Source organism: Loxodonta africana, chromosome 3 (assembly GCF_030014295.1).
Source record: "Loxodonta africana isolate mLoxAfr1 chromosome 3, mLoxAfr1.hap2, whole genome shotgun sequence".
In the NCBI taxonomy this organism is placed as follows: domain Eukaryota; kingdom Metazoa; phylum Chordata; class Mammalia; order Proboscidea; family Elephantidae; genus Loxodonta; species Loxodonta africana.
Window position 1 is genome coordinate 69,664,578 of NC_087344.1, and position 24,036 is coordinate 69,688,613.

The following is a 24,036-nucleotide window of genomic DNA, read 5'->3' on the forward strand; positions in this document are numbered from 1 at the left end:
ATAGAATCTTATTCTAAGTGTGATGGGCTTTAAGTAGGGGAGGGACATGATTTGATTTGTAAGCATAAGTCACTCTAGTTGCTATATGGAGAACGGGTTACAGAAGGGCAAGGGCAGAAGCAGGGCGACAAGGTCATTGAGCAGCCCAGAGATGCGGTGGCTTAGAATGGCAAGGACAGCTTCCTCCTGGAAGTAGGCAGGTGTGGGAAGTAGTGGAGAAGGCTGGGGGAAGAAGAGTCGGTGTGCGGGTGGGGGATACAAAGTCAGCTTTGGGCGTGTTCATTTTGAGGTTCCTGTTAGACATCAGAGCAGCAGCTAAAAATAAGTATCTGGAGCCCAGAAGAGCTATCAGGGATGGAAATGATTGTCAGCCACTGGCATATAGGTGGTATTGACAGCCAGTGTGTGATTGGTTGAGATGACCTGGGAAAGAGAGTAGACAGAGAAGAGGAGGGTCCCAGGACCCCCTGGGAAATTCAAATGTAAAGGTTAGATAGAGACTGAACAATGGAGGGGAGAGCAAAGGAGAATGCAAAGGAATGGCCATAGAATGTAGCTCTGTGGTGTTACATTGGTCAAGAGAAGGAAACAGTTCAAGGGCAGATGACCAGCATAGTGTGTTGCCAAAAGGCCAAGCCAGATGAGAAGCAACACTGGGTTTGGCAACATGAAGGTCTTTGGCATCTTAGCAATGGTTGTTTTAGTGACGAGGCAGGGCAAAAACTGAAAAGGGGATCTGCCTCAGCAAAGACCTTGTCTCTGCCAAAAGAATGAACAAATCAGTCTTAGAAGAAATATAACCAGAATGTTCCTTAGAGGTGAAATGGTGAGAATTTGACTCACTTACTTTGGACATGTCATTAGAAAAGACTAATTGCTAGAAAAAAGATATCATGATCGGTAAAGTAGAGGGCCAGCGAAAACAGGGTAAACCCTCAGTGAGATGGACTAACACAATAGCCCCAACAATGGACTCAAACATACCAAGGATCATAAGGATGGGTAGGATCAGGCAACATTGTGTTGTTATACATAAGGTTGCCATGAGTTGAAACCTACTCAATGCCAACTAACAACAACAACCATGGCTCAGCAATTGGTGGTAACTGAGGAATTGTGTGGTAGCAGAATGGGAGCTAAGTACTATGGGAGGGTTTGGTGGTTGATGCTGTTTTTGTTTTAATTTTATATAGCAGATATTAGAACATGTCTCTACACTGTTAGGAATGCTCAATAGAGAGGGAAAAATTATTGATGCAAGGAAGAGGGAATAAGTTTAGTAGGGAAGTCTTTGAGGAAGATGAGATTTGAAACATAAGAAGAGGTGTTGGCCTTTACAGGGACAACGACTTGTTCACTTGAGCGAGGTGTGGCTGAGATGGTGGCTCACCAAGCATTTCATTTGCTTATCCTCATTTCCTGACTCCCTGTAGTTAAATGGGTCCATGTGACTAGTTCTGACCAATGGAACATGAGTTGGAAGCAATGTGGCCAAGGCAGTGAAAAGCCCATGCTGGAGCCTGCAGTTCCTGTCCCTGTTTTGGCATTTGAAAAGGCCATATATTCCAGGTGGTGCAGCTAAAATATAGTGGAACTCCCTTGAGTCTGGATATCTACCTGCGGGACTTTGTGGATCAGGGCCACTCCACTGACCCAAGACAGACATCTAGCATGAGCAAGAAATAAACCGTTGTGGTGTTACATCACTAAGTTTCAGGGTTAATAAAGGTCAAAGCAGGAAGTGGTAAGAGATGAAGATGGAGTAGTATGCAAGGGTTAGATCAAGAAGGGCTTTGCATGCCTATCAGGGATTTGCATTTTATTCTGTAGACAATGGAAAACAATTGAAAGCTTTTGCCTGGGGCTTGGCCTATCTGATCTTCATTTTAATTAAAGCATTCTGGTAGCAGTAGGGAGAATGAATTGGAGAGAGGCAAGATGCTGGGAGATCAGTAAGGAGGTTATTACAACCCACAAAGAAGAAAAATGACGATTTGAACTGGGGCAGTGGTAGCAAGGATGGCAAGACATGTTCTAGAAAGTATATTGGGAGAACTTAGCAATTAACTGAATGTGAATGGTGAGAGAGATTAAACAGGTTATTCCTAAATTTTGGGATCGGATAAATAGATAGATTAGAAAACCAAGAAACTAAACAGTCAGTGTTCTCTAGCTAACCCTGCTTGCTGCGTCAATTATATCAAACTAGTCTAGGGAAATCTCAGTTTCTCTTCTTGGTCAGTCTAGACCCCACCTTCTCCGTGCTGCCCTTTCTCTCTCATCCCCATTAACATGGGGCTAGGTCAGTGGGTGCCAGCCCTTCCTCTGTTTCTCCGGTCTGATAATTTGTTGAAATGACTCACAAACTAAAAGGGCTATCTTCAATCTAGCAGACAAAGGATACAAACACATAGGGCAAGGTCCAGAAGGGGTCTTAGTGAAGAGCTTCCATGTCCCAGGGGATGTGCTTAGCCTCTCGAGAACAGATATTTGCCCTCTCCACCCAGGAAGGTTCATTGAGGCTCCGTCTTCCAAGACCTTTTATTGGCCTCACCACATGACCATGATCATGCCTCCTGAGGCTTAGGCATCATCAAGCCCTCAGGTGATCCCACTTGGTCTAGTCATCCCCCCTCATTGGCCTCAGGTGTGGTCAGGCTCTCAGGAACCAGGACCAAAGGCCAAATTATTTACTGCAAGGGGATTCCACACCTTACAAAAACTAACTCTGTCAATATCAGTTATGAGTGAAGTTGGAACATGGTAAGTTGGAGCTATTGGTTGGGCATCAAGATGGAGATGTTCAGCAGGTAGATGGCTCTATAGTTTGATGCTCAGTGGATAGGAAGCCAGATTTGGGAGTCATAAGCAAATAGGCAGTATCTGAAACCATGAGAGCAGGTAAGATTACCCAGAGAGAATACACAGAGGGAACAGAGCAGAAAGGCAAGAACAGAGCCTTGGGGACATCAAAGGAGACAGAGAAGAAATGGTCAGAGAGGCCCAAGAAGAATCAGAGAGAACAGCACCATGAATGCAGAAAGAAAGGATAGTTCCAGAAGGAAAACATAACCAACAATGCAAAGTAGTACAGAGTGTCCAGAAAGATGAGACCTGAAAAACATCTTCCAGGTTTGGCAAATGGAAGTGGTGGAGTTAAGAAAAAGGAGTAGTCTCTCATGATGGTCTTAATGTGAGTGGTTTCAGGGAAAGGCTGGGGGTAGGAGCCATGGTGAAGTAGGTGAGGAATGAGTAGAAGGAGAAGATTTGGAGGCAGTCAATATAGACCACTCTTCCAAGAAGTTTGGATGAGAAATTCCCAGAGATGTTAAGAGTCCTACCTCTTCCACGAAGCTTCCCTTCTTTGTTCAAACCAGCCCTTTCCTCTCCCTTCCTAAATGTGCAAAATTGTTGAGTTCAACAGTGATCCTTCGGCCATTTCATTAGGTTCTCAAATGCTAATGTTCTGGATGAATCCTGCTTCCCCAGTAAGTCTATGGGTGTTACGCACCAGCCACTGGATAAGGAGAAGCTGGGATTAACAGGATAGATTTGGGGTTAGAACCAAGGACTTAGGTCAGTACTAGGAAGCCAGAAGAGTTTGCAGGAGCAAGAGAAAAAAAATCAGTGAGAAATACAGGACAGGTGATGTTGAGAGAGAGCAGAACAAACATCCGTGGCCAAGCACAAACGTGGAGATTCGGAGGGGTCCTGGAGCATTCTGAATGAATCAACATCATCCAGAAGACAGGTCTTGCCAGAGTGAGGTGCTGCTGGCAAGGGCCCAAAGCAGCTCCTTCCATCTGTCTTACAGGCACTAGCAAGCATCCGGCAGCTCCTCAAGAGATGTTGAGGACAGCATCTTGTTGTCTGGTACCCTTTGTGGTTCTGGCACAGGCCCCTGTGCAGATGAGTCACTTAGTACAAACCTGTTGCATAAAGTCAGACCCACAGGGACAGGCCAGCTGCCCGACCTCAGCTTCCCACACACAGTACTTTGTCAAATCATGAACTTTAACAGAGCCACTGTGCCGACCGTGGACGATACCGGTTCACTTCCTGTGCCTCCAAGCTGTGGCTTTTGTTTTCTTTTTGAGAGCAAGTTCTTGCCAATGGAAGCAAGGAAGTCACGTTGATACTCTGCAGAGAGTGTAGGAGCCTTCGCCCCTCCAGACATGTTCATGCCAGCAGCATGCTAGGGCACTAATCCTTTCCTACTGCTCGGTTGTGGAGCTTGTAATGCTATTTCCAACTTGGAGGGATACAGGAGATGAGATTTTAAAGGGCTGGTTATTTATGGCCTGGCTTCTGATGGATACAACAGATGTAATTTCATGGGCTCCATCAGAAGGGAGAGGTTTCTTGGTGCGGCTTAAAGAGTTGGGATGTGGCAGGGAAGGAGTGGGAAGCAAAGAAATCACAAACCCACAAGGAAGGCTTGTCTAGTATAAAAAAAAAAAAATTTTTTTTTTTTTAGAACAGGCCCAATTCGCATAGCAGCTCACGATGCTCCTGGCTTCAGCATTCTCAGCCATGCACCATCTTGGCTACTTTCTGGGCATCTCTGCCACTTTGAGACCTCAGACCTTGTCAAGCTTCTGACATTCAAACAAGCTGAAGCCCCAGAGGACAGGGATTAGGCTTATGCCACATCTAAGTACGAAGTCCAAGGGCAAGTAGGGTGCTGTAATGATGAACCTTTACACATGCAGTTACCTCCACCTGCAATGTGCTGCCTGAGTTCTTCTCATGGTGGCTCCTTCTCAATAGTCAGGTCTCAGCTTAAATGCCACCCTCTCAGAGGTTCCTTTATCTTAATAGGGTCCCCACTGCCGTTATTCTCCATTCCATCCATTTCCTTCATGGCCCTCGTCACAGTTGTATTTTACACTTACTATGTGATAATTTTATTAATGTCAGTCACCCCAAGTAGACCACAAGTTTCATTAAGGTAGAGGTCTTGTTTGCGATTGTATTCCTAGTTTTAAGCCCAATGTTGGACAACAGAAGGGCCTAGGCAGTCTGTTTTCATGAATGAATTGTGATGGAAGGATGTTGGTAATCCAGATGGAGACATTAGGGCCAATAGTGATAATGATGAAGGAGATACTGGTGATGATGATGATGCTGGTGCTGATCCTGAAGATAACTTCTCAGAGCCCTGCCAGGGTATTTGCTTGAACGCCAAATACTATTAATATCATTTGACCACTCCCACTAGTCTTATCGCAGAAACTATGCGTCAATAACTGAGGGCAGCTGTGTCCCTGGATCAATACTTACCGCCTTCCCTGCCAAGGTTTTCACTTCCCTAACTAGTCCCCCTTATGAGGAACACCATCTTGCCTTCATCCCAGTTCTGCTCCTTCCCCTGTGTGTCTCTGTTTAGAGAATGCCCCCACCCCAGTCATCCAGCTGGAAGCTTGGGAGTCATCTCAGACTCCTCTCGTACCTTCATTCCTCCTTTCCAGTGAACCACCAAATGTAGCTGTTTCCATATCTGAGATGTTTCTTGACATCACCTCCTCCTTTCCACCTCCACCCACTCATAGATACCATAGTTCAAGGTTGTATGGTTGCAAGGTTGCCTGAGTAGTCACAAAAAAGTTTTATGGCTGGTTTCTGGGCCTCTTACTTTGGCCCCATTCAGACTCAGAGTTATTATGTTACTTCCTTGCTTAAAACCCTTCAATAGCTTTCCACAGTCTATGGGATCCACTCCTAGTTTGTTATCATGGGGTATAAGGTACTTCATGACTAGGCCGTCCCTATCTTTATTCCAGGCCACATAGCTTCCCCCTTGCTCTCTTGTACCCAGTACTCTACTGGTAGAGCCCCAAACACACCAGGGCTCTTTCCTGCCTCCGTGACTGTGGTCCTGCCATCCCCTTGGCCTTACACTGTCATGCTGGTGGCAAACCCATATACTTGTAAGTCAGTTCAACGTACAAGTCATCCCCTGTGGGACTCATTTGTCTGAGTCCTCCCAGCACCCCCTCCATCATGACAGCAAGACTTAGACAACCTTTTTGGAACACGTCTTTTGTTTCTGACTTTCCAGAGCCCTGGTTTTCCTTTGGTGACCACCCCTTCTCTACTCCCAGATTTGGTCAATGAGAGCACCCTATGGCCCTGGATACACTGGGTTCAAGGGTGGGCACTTGGCTCAATCTGACCTAATCAAGGTTCAGGGGTAGACACTTGACTCAATCTGGCCTAATCAAGGCTCATCTGAGGGCTTTTGTGGGAACCATTTGGAAAAAGACATTTGCTTTCTGCTGGGGTTGCTAACCTGTAGGATATAGGGAGCTGATGGTGGTCATCTTTGCAACCTCATGGGAAAAGCTTGCCTGGGCATGCAGCCAACACACAAGACCATAATGCCATGGGAGGGAGAGAAACAGATACCAATGACTTACTTGCATACCTTGATCCAGCTGTGCCTGATGCCAGCACCTGGACTTTTCAGTTACAAAAGCCAACACACTCCCTTTTTAGCTTAAGCCAGCTGGAAGTGGGTTTCTATTTCTTGAACCAAAAGAATCCTGACTATTACACTTCTCCGTTCAGTCCCTAAAGGGAATTCTTAATTCCTTTTAGAAAAGTACCTCACACATGATATTGTAAGCATTTAATTATATTCTACCTCTTGGCCCTGACTGTGAGCTCCAGGGTCCAGCATAGTGTGTGGCTATTACATAGACATTTGTAGAGTGAATAAGTAACTCCTTAGGAACTGGGACTGAGTCTTTGTCTCCCTAGTACCTAGAAGAGTGTTTAGTTCATAGAAGGCTCTCAATAAATGATTACCAAAAAAAAAATGGGGAAAAAAGTTACAAAGGACGTAAATGATCTAACCCAGTGGCTTGATAAAGTATATGTGAATGAATAAATAAGTGAGTAGTTATTATTAACAAATCCCCATTGGCATGCTATTCTCATTCTAATTATATTTGAATCTAATGGCTCCTGAATGAAATATCTAGTTAGAAGTTGCTGAGATCAAATGATTCTATTTGGTTCAAATTCCATGTGTAAAACGCCTAATAATTAAGACGAGATCTTTCTAAAGGAGGAAGAGGACTGCTAGCAAAATTTTCAAGCTGAATGTCTATCAGGTGGATGGAAGTTTTTGTATCCCCACTCACAAAAACAAAAACGAATAAATGAATGGGAACAAAGAGAAACTGTCAAAGGTCTTACGAGGTAAAAAGGAGGGTGAACAGAGGACTTTAAATGATGAAACTTAAAAGGGTTGGCTGCTGGATGCAGAGAAGTAGCTTGAGTCTGCTTTCCAGAGAAGTTCTCTTTCCAAGAGGAGTCTCTGGGTAGCATAAACGGTTAAGCACTGGATTACTAATGGAAAGGTTGGTGGTTCGAACCCAGAGACATCTTGGAAGAAAGACCTGGTGATCTGCTTCCAAAAGGTCACAGCCATTGAAAACCCTATCAAGTGTAGTTCTACCCCATAACACATGGGGTCACCATGAGTTGGAATCAACTTGGTTTTTGGTTTTCTCTTTTGGAGAATAACTGAAGTCTAACAGCCCCAGAGAGGAAGAAAGGGGCTGGGGAAGGCAGGCAGGGAGCCCCTGAGGATTAGAAATGGAGGGCAGAGCCCAGGGTGGGGTATGGCAGGGAGACTCCTCCCTGGAGAACCGCAGGGACTACCTCTTCTCAGACCCCTGTCTCTGAGATCAGATGAGCTCCTGCATCCTGGCAGGAGGACAGGCAGCAGCCCTAGAATAATGCACTTCTTGCCCCACTCATGCCCAATGTCTGTCTCAAAGGCAGCCTCCTCCTGAGGTCTTGGTCTCCCACCATAGGACAAGGTCCTCCTCAAAGCCCTGGTCAGTGCTGGCCTTTCCTTTCCTTCAATATTGGGTGGAGGCAAGCTGGTCACATACAGGTTCATGGGGACTGAGTCGAGGGGTATGGGGAGACAGAGGATGGGCAGGTAGAGCCCACATGGTCAGAGTGAAACAAGAATAAAAATGGAAATATAGTGAAGGGAGGCCAGGAAGAGAGGGCCAAAAATCACCTGCAGAGACTGACCTACTGAGCCAACAGCCAAGAAATGGGGTGGTGGTCAGAGTGTGTACACAGAATCCCACTTACTGATACAGAAGAACAAGGCAGGAGCTTTGAACTCCCCCCGCCATACACCCCGCCCCCTACAAACACAGTACTGCAGCCAGGACTTCCACAGGCCCCACAGGACAAGAGTGGCTTCAGTTCTGAGCGCAGATCAGACCCTGGCCCCACCTGCCCTCCCTGCTCCTGGAAGACATTTTCACAGGAGGAGGAAGGCCAGAAAGCCCAGCTGGACCCTCCAGCCTCATCCACCAGAGACAGTGAGGGGGTTCCAGAGAGTAAGGAGAGATTCTGGGTCTAGTGGCTTTTTAGTGGCCTTCGGATCCCCTCTTTTCTCTGCAAGGGTCGGCTCTGTAATGGGGCTGGTCCTTACCTTTCACTCACTATTATAACACCATCCTGAATCCTTCCAGGGATCCAGGTCCCGTGTACTGAGAGGGCCTTCGGAATCCCCTAGTCTCAGCCCTCTGGCCATGGAAAAAACATCCAGGGCCCTAATGAGGAGCTCTAGCAATGGTGAGAGTGTCTCCTAGAAAGCGAGGGAGGGGAATGGGGTTCCATCATGGTCAAAGACCCCTCCTTTGCCCCACCCAAAAAGGGTCCATGAGAAAAAAACGGGCCGAAATTGAGTTCAGTACTAGAGATGAAAGTGTGAGTGAATTAGAGATAAAAGCATGTGTGTGAAACTTGACTGTGTGTGTATGAGTGTCTGAGACAGATGTGGCAGTGCTTGTGTGTGCATGGGTGGTGTGTGTGTGTGACTTTATGGTGTGTGGGGTGAACTGGTGGTATATGTGTGTGTGTGACTTGGCAGTAGGTATAGGTGGCTGTGGTGCGTGTGTGTGGTGTGTGTGTACATGGCCTGGCAGTGTGTATGTGGGGTGAACTGGTGGTGTGTACGTATGTGTGGTAGAGGATCAGTGAAAGGGAAGGAGACTTTCAATGACATGGATTGACACAATAGCGACAACAATGGGTTCAAACATATAAAAGACCAAGAAGATGGCACAGAACCGGGCAATGTTTCATTCTGTTATACGTAAGGTTGCCATGAGTCAGAGCTAACTTGACAGCAAGTAACAGTGACAATATGCGTGTGTGTATGTGACTTGGTGGTGTATATGTAGGTGAACTGGCAGTGTGTGTGTGTGTGTGTGTGCGCATGCGTGTTGTGTGCGCACACACGTGTGTAGTGGAGGTACAGTACCAAAGCTAATGTCTGAATTGTAATCCTCAGTCAGTTCAAACTCAGCTCTTGCTCATGGTCAATCACTAAAAAAGCAATTAACTTTAAGAAGAATAAGTCTAGAATATTTGGACTCTCTCAACAAGTCAGAGTTACAAGGTTCAATGCTCACTATAGCCACAATCTTTCCCTGTTCAAACAATGTGTTGTTGAATTCCCAAAGGTTGTGGTCATGCACCAATGAAACAGGAAAAATGAGTAGCCTGATATATAAACATACATACAACTAACTGAACACTATAGTTATGGACACACACTGCTATTGATTTGTGCTTTTCATTATGTCAGCAGAAGGTTGCCAATTGATTATATCTTGCCACATTTTTGGCTTTAAGTGGTCCTTCCTTTTATGAAATAATGTCTTGAGGGGCTGGCAGGCTCTTTTCTAATATCCTGAGTTGGCATAATAAAAATTGACCAGCTCTATGTTTTCCCAATTGTTTGGAAACGTTACTGGTCCATGAAATGTGAACAGCTGGAGCCCCCACACAAACTCACCTGTTGTTTTCTCACCAAGGCTTGGGGGAGGGGCAGAGTGTGGAAACTGAGTCACAGACATTCTTGTGGCATCCCTCCCTTCTGAACCAGTGGGAACCCGCTATTGGTAAGAGAGATGGTGGATTTTTTTTTTCCCCCTCTCTCAAAGGAGTTTGTCTTCTCAACAGGGGAGGAGATGCCTAGCTGTTCAAATCCATCTTTTGTAACAGGATCTGTTGTCTTTATGCCTTGTCACAGAAGTCAAGAGAACATCCTAGAATCTTAATGTATGCTAATAAAAGCAGTATACTCATAAACTAACAACATCAAATTTTCACAGGAATCCCGGGATCCATAAAGGCAAGGGGCAAGGGAGAGGGCCAATTCTTCACACACACAGCCATCTTGAGCCTCCAAGTTTGTTTATCCAAATTTCTAGGCAAGTATAAATTAGAACAACAAATGCATCCTGCCTGGCAGTGGTGACACCAACTCTGTAAATAATTATAATTTAATCTTATAGCCAAGAGTCCTGAATGACTCCCCAAACGATTTCCTCTGCTTAATTCCTTCCCTACTGAGTGACTTAATAGGAAAAGGAATACTCCCTTAGGTTTGTTTCACTCCAGAAGTTTGGACAACGTGGAGACTCACACCTGTAGGAGACCATTTGGCCCGTGGATCAACAAGCGAGTCAAAGAGACTTTGGGACTGGAAGAGAGGGAATTGACAAAGATATCCATCATGACATTTGTTTCTAGAAGTGAAAACTTGGTAAGACTCTAAGAAGAGATCTTGTGAAGTGAAACCAGTAAAAACGAGTTGCCACTGAGTCTATTCCGACTCATGGCGACCCCATGTGTGTCAGAGTAGAACTGTGCTCCATAGGGTTTTTTTTTTTTCAAATTAACTTTTATTAAGCTTCAAGTGAACATTGACAATTCCAATCAGTCTGTCACATGTAAGTTTACATGTATCTTACTCCCTTCTCCCACTTGCTCTCCCCCTATTGAGTCAGCCCTTTCAGTCTCTTGTTTCGTGCCAATTTTGCCATCTTCCCTCTCTCTCTATCTTCCCATCCCCCCTCCAGTCAAGAGTTGCCAACACACTCTCCAGTGTCCACCTGATTTAATTAGCTCTCTCTTCATCAGCATCTCTCTCCCCGCAGCTGACCAGTCCCTTTCATGTCTGATGAGTTGTCTTCGGTGATGGTTCCTGTCCTGTGCCAACAGAAGGTCTGGGGAGCATTGCCACTGGGATTCCTCTAGTCGCAATCAGACCATTAGGTATGGTCTTTTTATGAGAATTTGGGGTCTGTATCCCACTGATCTCCTGCTCCCTCAGGAGTTCTCTGTTGTGCTCCCTGACAGGGCAGTCATCGATTGTGGCCGGGCACCAACTAGTTCTTCTGGTCTCAGGATGATGTAGGTCTCTGGTTCATGTGGCCCTTTCTGTCTCTTGGGTTCTTAGTTGTTGTGTGACCTTGGTGTTCTTCATTTTCTTTTGCTCCAGGTGGGTTGAGACCAATTGATGTATATTAAATGGCCGCTTGTTAGCATTTAGGACCCCAGACGCCACATTTCAAAGTGGGATGCAGAATGTTTTCATAATAGAATTATTTTGCCCATTGACTTAGAAGTCCCCTCAAACCATGTTCCCCAGCCCCTAGCCCCTGGTCCGCTGACCTTTGAAGCTTTCATTTTATCCCGGAAACCTCTTTGCTTTTAGTCCAGTCCAATTGGGCTGACCTTCCTTGTATTGAGTGTTGTCTTTCCCCTCACCCAAAGCAGTTCTTATCTACTGATTGATCAATAAAAAACCCTCTCCCTCCCTCCCTCCCTCCCCTCCTCGTAACCACAAAAGTATGTGTTCTTCTCAGTTTTTTCTATTTCTCAAGATCTTATAATAGTGGTCTTATACAATATTTGTCCTTTTGCAACTGACTCATTTTGCTCAGCATAATGCCTTCCAGATTCCTCCATGTTATGAAATGTTTCAGAGATTCGTCACTGTTCTTTATCGATGCGTAGTATTCCATTGTGTGAATATACCACAGTTTATTTACCCATTCATCCGTTGATGAACACCTTGGTTGCTTCCAGCTTTTTGCTATTGTAAACAGAGCTGCAATAAACATGGGTGCACATATATCTGTTTGTGTGAAGGCTCTTGTATCTCTAGGGTATATTCCGAAGAGTGGGATTTCTGGGTCGTATGGTAGTTCTATTTCTAACTGTTTAAGATAACGCCAGATGGATTTCCAAAGTGGTTGTACCATTTTACATTCCCACCAGCAGTGTATGAGAGTTCCAATCTCTCTGCAGCCTCTCCAACATTTATTATTTTGTGTTTTTTGGATTAATGCCAGTCTAGTTGGTGTGAGATGGCATCTCATCGTAGTTTTAATTTGCATTTCTCTAATGGCTAATGATCAGGAGCATTTTCTCATGTATCTGTTGGCTGCCTGAATATCTTCTTTAGTGAAATGTGTGTTCATATCCTTTGCCCACTTCTTGATTGGGTTGTTTGTCTTTTTGTGGTTGAGTTTTGACAGAATCATGTAGATTTTAAAGATCAGGCGCTGGTCTGAGATGTCATAGCTGAATATTCTTTCCCAGTCTGTAGGTGGTCTTTTTACTCTTTTGGTGAAGTCTTTAGATGAGCATAGGTGTTTGATTTTTAGGAGCTCCCAGTTATCTGGTTTCTCTTCATCATTTTTGGTAATGTTTTGTATTCTGTTTATGCCCTGTATTAGGGCTCCTAGGGTTGTCCCTATTTTTTCTTCCATGATCTTTATCGTTTTAGTCTTTATGTTTAGGTCTTTGATCCACTTGGAGTTAGTTTTTGTGCATGGTGTGAGGTATGGGTCGTGTTTCATTCTTTTGCAAATGGATATCCAGTTATGCCAGCACCATTTATTAAAAAGACTATCTTTTCCCCAATTAACTGACACTGGTCCTTTGTCAAATATCAGCTGCTCATACATGGATGGATTTATATGTGGGTTCTCAATTCTGTTCCATTGGTCTATGTGCCTGTTGTACCAGTACCAGGCTGTTTTGACTACTGTAGCTGTATAATAGGTTCTGAAATCAGGTAGAGTGAGGCCTCCCACTTTCTTCTTCTTTTTCAGTAATGCTTTGCTTATCCGGGGGTTCTTTCCCTTCCATATGAAATTGGTGATTTGTTTCTCTATCCCCTTAAAATATGACATTGGAATTTGGATCGGGAGTGCGTTATATCTATAGATGGCTTTTGGTAGAATAGACATTTTTACTATGTTAAGTCTTTCTATCCATGAGCAGGGTATATTTTTCCACTTAAGTATGTCCTTTTGAATTTCTTGTAGTAGAGCTTTGTAGTTTTCTTTGTATAGGTCTTTTACATCCTTGGTAAGATTTATTCCTAAGTATTTTATCTTCTTGGGGGCTACTGTGAATGGTATTGATTTGGTCATTTCCTCTTCGGTGTTCTTTTTGTTGATGTAGAGGAATCCAAGTGATTTTTGTATGTTTATTTTATAACCTGAGACTCTGCCAAACTCTTCTATTAGTTTCAGTAGTTTTCTGGAGGATTCCTTAGGGTTTTCCGTGTATACGATCATGTCATCTGCAAATAGTGATAGCTTTACTTCCTCCTTGCCAATCCGGATGCCCTTTATTTCTTTGTCTAGCCTAATTGCCCTGGCTAGGACTTCAAGTACGATGTTGAATAAGAGCGGTGATAAAGGGCATCCTTGTCTGGTTCCCGTTCTCAAGGGAAATGCTTTCAGGTTCTCTCCATTTAGAGTGATATTGGCTGTTGGCTTTGCATAGATGCCCTTTATTATGTTGAGGAATTTTCCTTCAATTCCTATTTTGGTAAGAGTTTTTATCATAAATCGGTGTTGAACTTTGTCAAATGCCTTTTCTGCATCTATTGATAAGATCATGTGGTTTTTATCTTTTGTTTTATTTATGTGATGGATTACATTAATAGTTTTTCTGATATTAAACCAGCCTTGCATACCTGGTATAAATCCCACTTGATCAGGGTGAATTATTTTTTTGATGTGTTGTTGGATTCTATTGGCTAGAATTTTGTTGAGGATTTTTGCATCTATGTTCATGAGGGATATAGGTCTATAATTTTCTTTTTTTGTAATGTCTTTACCTGGTTTTGGTATCAGGGAGATGGTAGCTTCATAGAATAAGTTGGGTAGTATTCCGTCTTTTTCTATGCTTTGAAATACCTTCAGTAGTAGTGGTGTTAAGTCTTCTCTGAAGGTTTGGTAGAACTCTGCAGTGAAGCCATCCGGGCCAGGGCTTTTTTTTGTTGGAAGTTTTTTGATTACCGTTTCAATCTCTTTTTTTGTTATGGGTCTATTTAGTTGTTCTACTTCTGAATGTGTTAGTTTAGGTAGGTAGTGTTTTTCCAAGAATTTATCCATTTCTTCTAGGTTTTCGAATTTGTTAGAGTACAATTTTTCGTAGTAATCTGAAATGATTCTTTTAATTTCATTTGGCTCTGTTGTGATGTGGTCCTTCTCGTTTCTTATTCGGGTTATTTGTTTCCTTTCCTGGTTTTCTTTAGTCAGTCTAGCTAATGGTTTATCAATTTTGTTAATTTTTTCAAAGAACCAGCTTTTGGCTTTGTTAATTCTTTCAATTGTTTTTCTGTTCTCTAATTCATTTAGTTCAGCTCTAATTTTTATTATTTGTTTTCTTCTGGTGCCTGATGGGTTCTTTTGTTGCTCACTTTCTATTTGTTCAAGTTGTAGGGACAGTTCTCTGATTTGGGCTCTTTCTTCTTTTTGTATGTGTGCATTTATCGATATGAATTGGCCTCTGAGCACTGCTTTTGCTGTGTCCCAGAGGTTTTGATAGGAAGTGTTTTCATTCTTGTTGCATTCAATGAATTTCTTTATTCCCTCCTTAATGTCTTCTATAACCCAGTCTTTTTTGAGCAGGGTATTGTTTAGTTTCCAAGTATTTGATTTCTTTTCCCTAATTTTTCTGTTATTGGTTTCCACTTTTATGGCCTTATGGTCTGAGAAGATGCTTTGTAATATTTCGATGTTTTGGATTCTGCAAAGATTTGTTTTATGACCTAATATGTGGTCTATTCTAGAGAATGTTCCATGTGCACTAGAAAAAAAAGTATATTTTGCAGCAGTTGGGTGGAGAGTTCTGTATAAGTCAATGAGGTCAAGTTGGTTGATTGTTTTAAGTAGGTCTTCCGTGTCTCTATTGAGCTTCTTACTGGATGTCCTGTCCTTCTCTGAAAGTGGTGTGCTGAAGTCTCCTACTATAAATGCGGAGGTGTCTATCTCACTTTTCAATTCTGTTAAAATTTGATTTATGTATCTTGCAGCCCTGTCACTGGGTGCATAAATATTTAATATGGTTATGTCTTCCTGATCAATTGTCCCTTTAATCATTATATAGTGTCCTTCTTTATCCTTTGTGGTGGATTTAAGTCTAAAGTCTATTTTGTCAGAAATTAATATTGCTACTCCTCTTCTTTTTTGCTTATTGTTTGCTTGATATACTTTTTTCCATCCTTTGAGTTTTAGTTTGTTTGTGTCTCTAAGTCTAAGGTGTGTCTCTTGTAGGCAGCATATAGATGGATCGTGTTTCTTTATCCAGTCCATGACTCTCTGTCTCTTTATTGGTGCATTTAGTCCATTTACATTCAGCGTAATTATAGATAAATAAGTTTTTAGTGCTGTCATTTTGATGCCTTTTCATGTGTGTTGTTAGTCATTTCATTTTTCCACATACTTTTTTGTGCTGAGACGTTTTTCTTAGTAGATTGTGAGATCCTCATTTTCATAATGTTTAACTTTATGTTAGTTGAGTCGTTACGTTTTTCTTGGCTTTTTTCTTGAGTTATGGAGTTGATATTCCTTTTTGTGGTTACCTTATTATTTACCTCTATTTTTCTAAGTAAAAACCTAACTGGTATCGTTCTATATCGCCTTGTATCACTCTCCATGTGGCAGTTCAATGCCTCCTATATTTATTCCCTCTTTTTGATTATTGTGATCTTTTATCTATTGATTTCCATGATTCCCTGTTATGTGTATTATTTTGTTTATTTATTTATTTTTTAGAATTAATCTTAGTTTGTTTGTTTTTGTGCTTTCCCTATTTGAGTTGATATCAGGATGTTCTGTTTTGTGGCCTTGTATTGTGCTGGTACATGATATTATTGGTCATCTGACCAAACAATCTCCTTTAGCATTTCTTGTAGCCTTGGTTTGGTTTTTGCAAATTCTCTAAGCTTGTGTTTATCTGTAAATATCTTAATTTCTCCTTCATATTTCAGAGTGAGTTTTGCTGGATATATGATCCTTGGTTGGCAGTTTTTCTCCTTCAGTGCTCTGTATACGTCGTCCCATTCCCTTCTTGCCTGCATGGTTTCTGCTGAGTAGTCTGAACTTATTCTTATTGATTCTCCCTTGAAGGAAACCTTTCTTTTCTCCCTGGCTGCTTTTAAAATTTTCTCTTTATCTTTGGTTTTGGCAAGTTTGATGATAATATGTCTTGGTGTTTTTCTTTTTGGATCAATCTTAAATGGGGTTCGATGAGCATCTTGGATAGGTATCCTTTCGTCTTTCATGATGTCAGGGAAGTTTTGTGTCAGGAGTTCTTCAACTATTTTCTCTGTGTTTTCTGTCCTCCCTCCCTGTTCTGGGACTCCAATCACTCCCAAGTTATCCTTCTTGATAGAGTCCCACATGATTCTTAGGGTTTCTTCATTTTTTAAAATTCTTTTATCTGATTTTTTTTCAGCTATGTTGGTGTTGATTCCCTGGTCCTCCAGATGTCCCAGTCTACATTCTAATTGCTCGAGTCTGCTCCTGACTTCCTATTGCGTTGTCTAATTCTGTAATTTTATTGTTAATCTTTTGTATTTCTACATGTTGTCTCTCTATGGATTCTTGCAACTTATTAATTTTTCCACTATGTTCTTGAATAATCTTTTTGAGTTCTTCAACAGTTTTATCAGTGTGTTCCTTGGCTTTTTCTGCAGTTAGCCTAATTTCATTTGTGATGTCTTTAAGCATTCTGTAAATTAGTTTTTTATATTCTGTATCTGATAATTCCAGGATTGTATCTTCATTTAGGAAAGATTTTGATTCTTTTGTTTGGGGGGTTGGAGAAGCTGTCATGGTCTGCTTCTTTATGTGGTTTGATATGGACTGCTGTCTCTGAGCCATCACTGGGAAACTACTTTTTCCAGAAAATCCGCTAAAAAAAAATGCAGTCAGATCCCTATCAGAGTTCTCCCTCTGGCTCAGGCTTTTCGGATGTTAATGGAGCCGCCTGGGGAGGGTGGGGGAGGGATCAGAGAGCTAGGAGTGTAGCACCTCAGAATATAGCCAGAGTTGTTTGTCTTACTTGGAATGACTCTTATATCTGAGATTTCCGCGGGGTGCGTCGCCTATATGTACTGGGTGTGTGGAGATTGCCTCCCGGGGGGTCTGGCCCGCTGCCGTCACGGTTAGATCCTCCGCTGTCAGCCCCACCCCCAAGGTTAAGGCTCCCCTACTGGGACGGTGCACTCCCGTCTCCAAAATCCGTCGCTGCCTCCCAGGGGCTCCCCGTCCCTCCAGCCGTGTCGCACGCCGCTCCCGCGAACCGGGTGTGACTGCGCGTCCCGGATGGGATGCCGCTCTCCCCACTCCAAGACCAGCCACTGCCTCCCGGGGACTTCTCCCTCCGGCGCGCCACGCCACTCGCGCGAACTGGGTGGGCGCCTCCCACACGAACTACTGGACCCCCCACCGGGGTCAATTCAGGGAAATGTAGGTGGTCCCCACGCTCACGGCCCGCTCGTGCCGCCAAAATCCCGGCGGGACGGCTCCCCCAGCTGGGATGCTGCTCTCCCCGCTCCAAGACCTGTCACTTCCTCCCGGGGACTTCTCCCTCCGGCGCGCCACGCCGCTCGCTTGAACTGGGTGGGCGCCTCCCACACGAACTACTGGACCCCCCCCCCGGGGTCAATTCAGGGAAATGTAGGTGGTCACCGCGCTTGCGCCCCGCCCGCTTCCCGCCAAACTCCCGGCGGGACGGCTTCCCGGCTGGGAAGCTGCTCTCCCCGCGCCAAGACCAGTCACTGCCTCCCGGGGACTTCTCCCACCGGCTGCACTGCCACGCCGCCCGCGCCAACCGGCTGGGCTTGCTCCCGGGATGAGTTCGGGGGCTAGGGCTGGGCCCCTTGTGTGTGCCGTCTGCCCCCCTGGGCTCTGCCCCAACTCGGGCTCCGAAGGTCACCTGCCTGGTGCGCTGGCTCCTGGCTCTGAAAACAATCGCTGTCTCCCGTATTTGTTCGTTCTCCGTCTCTAAATCTGTGTTTGTTGTTCAGAGTTCGTAGATTGTTATGTATGTGATCAATTCACTTGTTTTTCCGAGTCTTTGTTGCAAGAGGGATCCGCGGTAGCGTCCACCTAGTCCGCCATCTTGGCCCCGCCTCCGAGTCTCCATAGGGTTTTTGATAGATGATTTGGGGGATGTAGATTGCCAGGCCTTTCTTCCAAGGCACATTTGGGTGGACTCAAACCTTCAACCTTTTGGTTAGCAGCTGAGCACATTAACTACTTGCACCACCCAGGAACTCCTGGTTAAGTCAACTGTGCCACAGTCGTACAAGAGAATACTACACAGCCCCGAAAAACCTTCATGGATTTAGAGTCTGACTAACCCAGGGCTGAGTCCCAGCTCTGCTGCTTACTATACTCAAGCAAGTAATATCACCTCAAGCAAGAAACAGAACCTCTTTGGGCCTCATCCATAAAATGGAGGAAATGATAGTATCTACTTTATAGAGTTATTATGAAGAAGAAATGAAATTATACGTAGTTGTAAAGAGCTTAGAACTGGCCTGGCACATATTTGTAGTAAATGTTCAATAAATGATCCTATTATCACATCTATTATGTTTCATGGGCTTCCACAATGATATAAGAAAAAAATCTCATGATATAATGCTGAGTTAAAAAGAGATAACTAAAAGGAAAAACCATAGAAACAGTAAAAAGATCAATGGTTGGTAGAAGTGCAGAGAGGGGGGAGGGATGAATGGGTGGAACACAGGGCATTTTTTTTAAGGAGGTGAATGGATCAGTTTTAATCTTTTTTGTGTGTGCTTTACATGAAAGTTTATAACTCAAGTCAGTTTTTCATACAAAAACTTATACACACATTGTTATGTGACCATAGTTACTCTCCCTACAATGTGACAGCACACTCCTTCTCTCCACCCTGTATTTCCCATGTCCACTCAACCTGCTCCTGTACCCCTCTGCCTCCTCATCTCACCTCCAGACAGGAGCTGCCCACATAGTCTCATGTGCCTACCTGAGCTAAGAAGTATACTCCTCACCAGTATCATTTTATGTCTTATAGTCCAGTCTAATCTTTGTCTGAAGACTTGGCTTCAAGAATGGTTTTAGTTTTGGGCTAACAGAGAGTTCTGGGGCCATGACCTCTGGGGTCCCTCCAGTCTCAGTCAGACCATTAACTCTGGTCTTTTTACTAGAATTTGAGGTCTACATCCCACTTTTCTCCTGCTCCAGCAGGGATTCTCTGTTGTGCTCCCTGTCAGGGCAGTCACTGGTGGCACCATCTAGTTCTTCCGGTCTCAGGCTGATGGAGTCTCTAGTATATGTGGCCCTTTCTTTCTCTTGGGCTCATATTTTCCTTGTGTCTTTGGTGTTCTTCATTCTCCTTTGCTCCAGGTGGGTTGAGACCAATTGATGCATCTTAGATGTCCGCTCGCTAGCTTTTAAGACCCCAGGCACTATTTACCAAAGTGGGATGCTGAACATTTTCTTAATACACTTTGTTATGCCAATTGCCCTAGATGTCCCCTGAAACCATGGTCCCCAGAACCCCGTTCCTACTACTCTGTCCCTCAAAGTGTTTGGTTGTATTCAGGAAACTTCTTAGCTTTTGGTTTAGTCCAGTTGTGCTGACTTATCCTGTATTGGGAACACGGGGCATTTTTAGGGCACGGAAACTACTCTGCATGATACTGTAATGGTGGACACAGGACAGACATTTGTCAAAACTCAGCATGAAGGTGAACCCTAGTAGGAACCTATGGAATTTAATAATAACATATCAATATTGGTTCATCAATCGTAACACAGGTACCACACGGATGTAAGACAGTGTGCAGGGCGGAGGAGGGCATATGGGGGCTATGTGCTTTCTGCACTTCTCTGTAAACCAAAAACTGCTCTAAAAATAAAGTCTACTAAAAATAGGTAATGACAGATATATTAAGATCCTAATTTTGTAATATCAAAATATATAAAAAGAGCTTGATCTTGGCAAAGCGAAAAGCCAAAGAGGAGTGCATCAAAATTTTAATAATTGTTTTTTTAATTTGTCTATACTTTTTTTCATACCTTTTTATATTTTCCATGCTGTCTATAATGAGCATATATATTACACTGACAATCAAATAAAAAAATAGGCATTTTACAAAAAGAAGCATGGGGTCAGAGAATCTTCAGGCTGGAAGGCTGTTGGGATTCTGGGCCAGTGCAGGTGTATCTAGCTCTTCAACCCGACTCCCAGCTCCAAATGCCCAGCCGTTGCTCCTAGACTAGTTTACAGAACATCAACCTCCACAGAGCAATTCAGGCTCCGGCTCACCTGTGCTCCTCTCAACACCCCCATCCAAGGTAGTAAACGACCTGGCCAAGCTCCTGTGACATGCTTACGACACCAAGGTCGTCTTACACCTAGTCACTGCACTGGGAAACTTGAGCTGTCAGGGGTACACTGGTTCTCAAATCTCAGAGTCTGTATTTAGGGTGAATCCATTCCCATTTTACCCCTCTCAAGCAATCACACTTGGCTTCTACCAGGAGTTTGTCTTATTTTCTCATTCAATAGACAGGAGCACCTCTATTCAGTGGCGTTGCTGTGACGCTGGAAGCTATGACACCAGTATTTCAAATACTAACAAGGTCACCCATGGTGGACAGGTTTCTGTGGAGCTTCCAGACTAAGACAGACTAGGAAGAAAGGCCTGGATACCTACTTCTGAAAATTAGCCAGTGAAAACCCTATGAATCCTAGGTTGGAAGGCACCAAAATACACAGTGGTGGCAACAACGGACTTGAGCATATGATGATCGTGAAGGTGGTGCACGAACGGGCAACATTTTATTCTGTTGTACATGGCATCGCCATGAGTCAGAGCTGACTCAACAGCAACTAACAACAACAACCACATTGCCCAATACCTGGTATAGGAAGACATTCAATAAATGTGCCCCTTGTTCCTGTTTTCTTCTTTTCCTTCCTCTAATTTCCACCCCAACTGGCTACTGTATCTCCATCTTCCTTGGGCACTGCCCTTCACTGACTGTTGCAGCCACCTACTTTCTTCTTCACTCGGAAGCCTCAGTGACACCCCTCCATCCCCACACACTGAGCCCTGCCTTTCCCCTGGCACTGTGGCAGTGAAGGCTGCACAGATGTGCCATCTTTGTCTAAAGCACATCTGGAGACACAGCCTTTTACTGGCTCATGATGTGCTGATGAAGGTCGCTGTGAGCCCCTCATCCCAACAATACAGCCCAATGAGAAAATGAGACAGCAGTCTAAATGCCACACCACCTTCTAAATGCCACAACACCACCTGTCAGGCTTGTCGCCCAAATAGGAAGCTGGATACTTCCTTAAGCCAAGCTCATCTTGGGCATGTCCAATGGCTGCAAATCTGGGAGAAAACAAGCAACTCAGCTAAGTCTTCAATCACCCATCTCCTCTCGAGCCCGGCAATATCTGAGAATCCCCATAATAGATGGGGCACGCTGCGGAAAAGCCCGCCCACTTTCGCAAAGCCAGAACAATAGGGAGAAGGTTGTCTTTGTCTTCAGAAGAACAATTTCCACTTAAGGTTCTATTCCCTTTGCTGGATGCTATGAAAATGTCTTCCAGAGATGGAGCTATATTTCAAATCATTTTACCGAGAACCTATCCACATCCTGAGGCCAGAACATTTTTAGTCTTAATGCAATTTACTCAACCACGACCCATCATGAAATTCTTCAGCAAGGACATGCTTCAAATCAGATACCAAAATCACTGTAAAAATTTACCCCAGTTCTAAAACTATGCAGTGATTTCTCAATATGTTGAGATGAAAATATTCCAACAGCAGCTGTGAGGAAGAGGCAAAAAGGCCTTTGGCAGTAAGTTCAGGTGCCTGGATCCCAGTAAGTCCCAAGTTCAGAGGAGAGAGGAGGAAAGGGAAGGGGTAGGGGATGGTGCTTACCAGAGGGAGGAGCCTTCGGTCCCCGTGACTTCCAGAAAGTCGTAACCATCCTCCAGCTGGAAGTCAATGAAGACCAGGGCAATGGTGTCCCCCAGCTCGGCCAGGATGGTCCACGTGCAATCGGCGTTGTTATGGTACTCCGAGGGGAAGTGGGGGCTGGAGATGATGCCACTCTGGCCCCGCAAGGTCCCACCACAGGCATCGTCCGCTGTAGGCACAGAGACAAAAAGCTCATGTGAATGGTCCCATTCCCAGTCTCTGGCACTTACCATGGGCTTCACCCATAAGAGAGGTCCTGGAACACAAGGCACAGACATGGTGAGGCACGATGCTAGTCTGAATTAGGACTGATTACAGTGACAATGATGCCAAACACTTAGATAGTCCCTGGGTGGTACAAATGGTTAATGCACTCACTGCTAACTGAAAGGTTGATGGTTCAGGTCCACCCAGAGAGCCTTGGAAGAAAGGCCTGGTGATCTACTTTCAAAAAATCAGTCACTGAAAACCCTATGGAGCACAGTTTTACTCTGACACACATGGGTTCTCCATGAGTCAGAATCAACTCAATGGCAACTTTTCTTTGCTTACCAAGTGCCAAGCACTGTTATGAGACAGTTAGGTAATATCATTCTCACTTAGGAAACCCTCGTGGAGTAGTAGTTAGGTGCTATGGCTGCTAACCAAAGGGTTGGCAGTTCGAATCCACCAGGCGCTCCTTGGAAACTCTATGGGGGCAGTTCAACTCTGTCCTATTGGGTCGCTATGAGTCGGAATCGACTCAATGGCACTGGGTTTGGTTTTTTGGTTCTCATTTAACAGATGAGGAAACCCAGGCACAGGGAGGTTAAGTAACCTCCTTGACGTCACACATCTAATAAGCAGCAGAGCAGAATGCGAACTCTGGCCCTAGAGCGCACACTCTTCCTCAATGACCAGGAAGGAAGGAGAAATCAGCTGTCACATTTATTACCATGCTCACAATTGCAGTGAATAGGCAGTTTCTTCCCACAAGATCTTTCTAAACCTTGGATGTGATTAAATACAACAAAAACTCAACACAACTCCCTGAGGCAAAACGCAAAGGGCATTTTAGGCCCTCACCACTGCCATCTTTCCTCTGGCCCTTTGTCCCACACCTGACATGTTCTAGTGCCGTGAATGTTCAGGCCTCCTGTCCTGCTTTCACGTCCCCTTTGCCTACGATATCCTTTATCCAGAGCCACACTTGTCATGTGTCAAGACTCAACTCCAATGACATGTCTTGGTAAAACCTGTTCCCCCAAGCTCTCTGCAACTGCTCTCTCCCTGTTCTCCACAACAGTCTGTTCCTCTCCATTACGGCACTTACCACGTCTGAACGCCTGTTCACATGCCTGTCTTCCCACTCTAGGTTCTGAGCTCCACCTGGAATCCCCAAGGGCAAGGACCATGTCTTGCTCATCCCTGCAGGATAACCTGGAACAGCCTTGCTACTCCACTCAAATCTCAGCTGAGACTTTATATTCAGGAAAAAAAAAAAAAAAAAAAGATCAGAGGAATATGTTCTGACATATAACAGCACCTGCTTTGAAATACTACAGACCTCAATTTCCATCCTTCCCCTGCCGCTTATTAGCTGGGTAACCTCAGAAGTTACCCAGACTTTCTAAGCTTGGCCTCCTAGAGCCTACATGCAAGTAAGTAATTATAATACAAGAGATAAGCACCAGGCTGCTAACTGAAAGGTTGGCAGTTCAAGTCCACCCAGTGGCTCTTTGACTTATCAGGAGAAAGGCCTGGTAATCTGCTTCCTTAAAGACTACAGCCAAGAAAACCCTATAAGATAGTTCTACTCTGTCACATGGGGTTGCTATAAGCAGAATTGACTTGATGGGACCCGACAACAGCTACAATTATAAGAGCACTGGAGCGTATGCTGTATTAGAGATGTGGAC

The 24,036-nt window shown here is 44.2% G+C and overlaps 1 protein-coding gene across 1 annotated transcript in view; it reads right to left on the reverse strand.

The window, feature by feature from the left end:
- Window positions 1–24,036, reverse strand: part of CSMD2 (CUB and Sushi multiple domains 2) — a 797,331-nt gene that overhangs the window by 475,084 nt on the left and 298,211 nt on the right. The window contains 1 exon segment of the mRNA XM_064281672.1: window positions 22,100–22,307. Coding sequence (XP_064137742.1) covers window positions 22,100–22,307 — 208 coding nt within the window.